Source organism: Larus michahellis, chromosome 4 (assembly GCF_964199755.1).
Source record: "Larus michahellis chromosome 4, bLarMic1.1, whole genome shotgun sequence".
Lineage (NCBI taxonomy): Eukaryota > Metazoa > Chordata > Aves > Charadriiformes > Laridae > Larus > Larus michahellis.
The window spans coordinates 35224444-35229684 of NC_133899.1; the positions used below are offsets into that span (position 1 = coordinate 35224444).

A 5241-nucleotide genomic window follows, 5' to 3' on the forward strand; every position below is an offset into this window, starting at 1 on the left:
AGTGACTTTTGTGCCTTCCATGTCGGGAACAACGTGCGAGGGGAGAGAGGCGTCGCCGTTCTCAGCCGGGTTTTGCTGATGCTTGTGGGAGTCTGGGACCGGGGAGAAGCGCCCGTTCGTCCCGCGTGGGGTCGCGGGGAGGGAGCCGAGGCACCCATGCACCAGGCGAGAGGGACGGACGGTGGCTGGAAACATCTTTACCGTGCCTGGGCGGGCGCTGCCCAGGCCGGGGGGAGTGGGGTGATGTCCCGCCGCAGCCTGCCCTGCTGGGGCTGCCGCGGAGATTCCCCCTCCGCGTCGGGGCTTCGTCGAGGGCTCTGTGCTCAGCGCCCAGCCGGGGGAAGCGAGCCCACCGCGGGCTTTTGCCCCGCCGCCCCGCCATCACCGGCGGTGCCCGAGCCGGGCGGAGCCGGTGCAGCCCCGAGCCCGGTGCCGCGGGAGGCCGGGCGGGCTCCGCTCATGGGGCAGAGGAAAGGTGAAGCGCTGAGGGGTTTCAGGGACCGGCAGAGCAGGCTGCACGGCCAGACGGGTCGAGAAGCCCGAAGCGGGCACCTGAGCCGGATCTTTTGACGCCTCAGCCAAAGTGGCCCGATTTCCAGGGACGCTGCGCTCCCGCCACTCCCGCCGAGGGCAGGGGCTGCAAGGGCGAAGGGGACCAAGGAGCGGGATCGGAGCCGCTAATTAAGCCGTGAGGGACCTCCCGGTGCTGCTTGTCTTGCAGGGTAGCGGCGGGAGCGGTTACACGGGCTGATGTAAACCGTGAATGTTGAGGGACAGGGGCGTTGCGGGGACAGGGGAACATTGTCATGGACACGACAGCGGCTATAACGCCCTTACAAACAGCTTTCCGCAGGTTTAGCTCAGTACTGCGGGCGCGACTCGGTCCCCCAGCTGCGGGGAGCGGCGTCCCCCGGCTTGCTTTACCTTCGGGCGGTGCATCCCTCTCCGAAACTTGGGGGTGAACAGCCCGGGCGCCTCGTCCCGCTGCTGTCAAGGTCAAGGAGGCGTTCAGAGGCACAACGGGCGGTGCTTAAAGACCCACTCTTTCTGGGCGGCTTCGCACAGCTCCTGCGGGGGTTGCGGGATGCTCTCCACGCTCGGCTTCACCTGTCGGGCTCCGGGGGAGCGACCTCCGGCACCCCGCACCCAGCTGCTGGCCCCCGGGGAGGGGGAATGAGCCCCGCACCGCCGGGCTGGGCGCTGCCCGCCTGCCCGAGCCCCGCAGCCCTTCTCTCGGCGGGGCCGACCCCGCCTCGCCGCAGGTGCGGGTCGCGCTGCCCCCGGCCGCGCTCCGGCTTCGGCACCGGCGGGGCGCCCGCGACGGGGCGTCCTCGGCGGGGCGGCTCTCCTGTCCAGGACGGCTTTCCCTCGCCTGTTTTTTTGGCCGGGATTCACTTGCCTGCACGGCGCCGGCCAGCCGCGCACCTTCACCCTCCCAGGGCTCAGCCCCGGGGTGGTGGTGGGGAACGTCTCGTCGGGGTGAGAGAGGCAGCGCACAGTCCTCCGGTCCCGTCCCTGGGGCCACCGAGGTGCTCCCTGCCCCGGAGGTTTGGATTTCCCGCTGGGGACGCCCAGTGCTCCCCCCCTCCTTCTCCTTCTCCTCCGTCGCGGGCTGCCGCAGCCGAGCGGGAGCCCGTCGCGGTGCGCGGCAGCGGCTCGCCGCCCCCGAGCCCCCAGAAGCGCATCCTCTCCCGCTCGCCGCTTCGCCCTCCCCTCCCTCCGCGGCTGCGGAGAGGGTATTGCGAGGTAGGCAAAAAGGGAAAGTGAACGTAGCGGTCTGAAGATAGAGAGAGGCAGTCAAGGTTAGACGTGTATTTACTCAACCTTTATTATTTTAAAAAAATTCATAAAAAAAAAAAAGGTGAACGAACGTCTTACAAAACCCCCCCACATAAATAGGACATTCCGTTCAGCTCTGGCTATTGGCAGTTCTAGTACTTGACAACATCAGACGCGATTTCCTGGCATTAGAGAAACCCATTTCAAAATCGGTCATCACAAAGAAATACTAGAAATCCCAGTTAGCACTTGCTAGGCAGCACGGAGCACTTGTACACAACTTTTCAGACATACACCCGCGCACACACGCAGCTGGGAACAGATCCCGTAGGAAGAGAGCCTCCTTAAAAAATAGTAAACGCTTCTCGAAAGAAAAAAAAAAGAAAAAAAAAAAGAGGGTTATTTACAAAACGCACATGGAAATACAGTATTGACAGAGCGTGGCTGGCAAATCAACATGATTTGAATAGAGAAAGGACTATGGCACATCTTGCTCGAAAGCTCGCACAGCAGCCTCCTTCGAGTGTCCCCGGGGGAAGACAGCTCCTGCCATCCGGGTCGCAATGCCTTCTCCCTCCCCACCTCTCCTCCCGCCCTCTCCTCGCCTCTCCACCCCTGCGCTTCTTGCCAGGTCCTTTTTACACTTGGATGACCACCGTGCTGGGGCTCTGGAGCCGGGTTTTGTACTGGTCTAGCCAGGTCCTCAGCTCCGAGATCTTGTAGCCCTCTGGTCCTCTGCCTCCCTGGTACATCACCTTCTCCTCCTGGATGATGTAGAGCCTCTCGAAGTAGGCACCGTAGGCGGCGCTGGAAGCATTGTCCATGGTGTCCACGGCCAGGGGGCAATCGGGCGCCCCTTCCCTCATCAGCTGAGCTGCCCGCAGCCTGTCCTGGAGGCACTGGTGCTTGGGGATGTTGTAGGCTGCGTCCGAGCTGACCCAGCCGTCGGAGGGGTGTGCTTCTTCGATGTAGACCAGCAGGAAGTCAGCAATGTCCACGAAGTGCGCGGCCAGGCGCTGGAAGGACCTCAGGCGGGCCATGAACGGGGGTCAGGTGCAGCTGCCGAAGTTGAGGATGAGAGGTCTCTTGCCGCGGGCGAAGTCCAGGATGCGGAGCCTCTTCTGCCCGTCCAGCTGGATCACCTCGGGGTTGGGGGCCAAGGAGCCCACGTGTGCCGACTTGAAGAAGTCCAGCTTCTGCCCGTGCCACACGGCTTTCAGCGATTCCAGCGTGAACATGCGGTTGGAGTCGGACACGCAGACCGGGGGATCGTCGGGGGGCGGCCCCTCGCTGGCGCTGGCCGCCTCCTCCGCCGTGGGCATCATCAGCATCTTCTTCCGAATGCACAGAAAATCCAGGAGCCAGAGCATCACGGCGGTGAGCAGGAAGCGGGGGAAGAGGAGGATGCAGGCGGCCGCCTGGGTGAGCAGCTGCAAGGTGTGAACGCCAAGGGAGTGGAGCATCGCAGCGGCTTGTGCTGCAGGGCGCTGGCTGCCTGGGGGCCCCCACGCACCCTGCTTGCCGGGGTCTGTGCAGCACAGCTGAGATCCCGCTTCTCTTTAAGCCCATTTTATAGTCAGGGATTTAAATGAAAAGTGACTCCACCTCCGGACAGAACCCGCCCCTCTGGAACTTGAGCCTGGGGATTACCTACCCCTCCACTCTAATGACCTAAAAATACACAGACAAAAGGGGAGAGAGCCCCGGCGGGAGCTGCGAGGGACGTGCAACGAAGCAGGGAGCAGCCGCTATCAGGCACTAGCAGAGAGTCCGAGATAGGGCACCGCCGGGGTCCCCGGCCGCAGATAGCGGCAGGCGCTCGCAAACAGCCCCGCCAAGGGCGATGCAACAGGCGCAGCCCGACCCCCGGCCCGGCCCGGTTCCCGTACGGGCTGTGCGAGCGCGGAGCCGGCGCCGCGCCGGAGCGGCGGCGGGAGCGGGGGCCGGGGGCCGTCCCGGCGGGTGCCGCAGGTGACAGGGACGGGCCGCCCGCGCCGCGTCCCTCCTGGCGCCTCCCTCCCCTCCCCGCCCCGCCAGCCCGCTCGCCCCCCGGGCACGGCCTCCGCCCCGCCACACGCCCCCGGCACCGCGGGGGGCACCGGGGGCTCGAACCCGCGGACAGGCTGCGCCTGCATCCTCCCGCCGCGGCGGCGGGACGGCATGCGGCCGCTGACCCCGGCCCGCGGGCAACGCCTCGCCTCACGGCGGGAGACCCGGGCCCGAGCCCCGGCGGGACCCGGTGCGGGGGGTGCCAGGTGGGCGCGGGGCGGCGGGCGCTGCCCGGCGGCGGAGGAGGGGCGCGGGGCGGCGCTCCGGCCGCTAGGGGTAGCTGTTGCCCGAGAAGCGGCGGCGGCGAGGAGCCGCGGGGCCCTGCCGCCCCCCGGCCCGGAGGTGTCCGCCCCCCACCCCCCCCGTCCTTGCGCCGGCCCGCGTCGGAGGGGGCGTCCCCCCGGCGGTGGGTGTCCCCCCGGAGGGGGTGGCACCGGCCGCCCCCAAGGGCCCTCGGGAATGAGGGTCGCGGCGGGGCCGCAGGAGGCTGCGGGGCGGGGGGGGACGGGCTGGCCCCGGGGCTGCGGGTTTGTACCGGGTGCGAAGGCGGGGCCCGGCCGCTCTGCGGAGCGCGCTCGACGCCGGCCTGGCTGGGGCGGCCTCCGCATCCCCGGGGAAGACCGTCCCGCCCCGTCCCGTCCCGCCCCGGGGCGTGCATCCCCCGGGGTTCCCCCAGCTCAGCCGCCACCGCGCTCCCCCGCTCCCCGCAGAGCTGGGTCGGTGCCGCGGGGTTCCCGGGGGGTGATGGTGGAGGTGGCCGGGGAGCGCCGCCTTTGCGATGTCCCCCTGTTCGCTGGGGGTCCTGCCGCGGCCAGGTCAGTGAGGGCGGGCGCTCGCTCAGAGACCCGCGGGGCAGCAATATTTTTTCTGTTGTCAAGGGAAGTATAAACACAAGCTTCTGATGCTGAGTAGGTCTAGCAAAGTCCTTAAACAGATGGCTGAAGTGTCACCTCATGGACAAGGTCAGGTAGACCTATGTACTGTTCACGGAGCAGACAAGCGAGGGCTGGTTTTAGGTTGGGTGGGCTGTGTGTGAGTCGCAAAGTGCTTGCAGTACGCAGAGCTGAGCGCACACTGGCCACCTTCAACCTTCATCCAGTCAGGAGGAGTTTATGGCATGTAAATTCCTTCTTATTGGACTAGATGGAGACCTGTCCCAGAGTTAGGGAGCTTAAATTTAGTTTGGTGTGTAGACACAGCCCTAGAAAAATTACGCCAGCTCTGCTCACAGCCTTGCTGCTCTGTCGATGCAGGGTTCCCAGCTTGCAGTGTGCACATCATCTTCTCACCAGCTTCTTTGGAAAGGGATATGAGTTGTCCAAAATGCTGAACACTGCCCTCTGCTATGCAAACGTGACTCACGCATCCCTGAGCTGCTGCCACAGCTGCCACTCACCCAGGTGCTTGCCGCCG

General features: G+C 66.1%; 1 protein-coding gene across 1 annotated transcript; it reads right to left on the reverse strand.

Annotated features, from left to right (window-relative positions):
• Positions 1–1810: 1810 nt before the first annotated feature.
• Positions 1811–3789, reverse strand: DIO3 (iodothyronine deiodinase 3). Its single transcript, XM_074583975.1, has one exon. The coding sequence runs from the start codon at positions 3240–3242 to the stop codon at positions 2418–2420; it is 825 nt and encodes a 274-aa protein (XP_074440076.1). The 5' UTR covers positions 3243–3789; the 3' UTR covers positions 1811–2417.
• Between the last annotated feature and the right edge of the window lie 1452 nt (positions 3790–5241).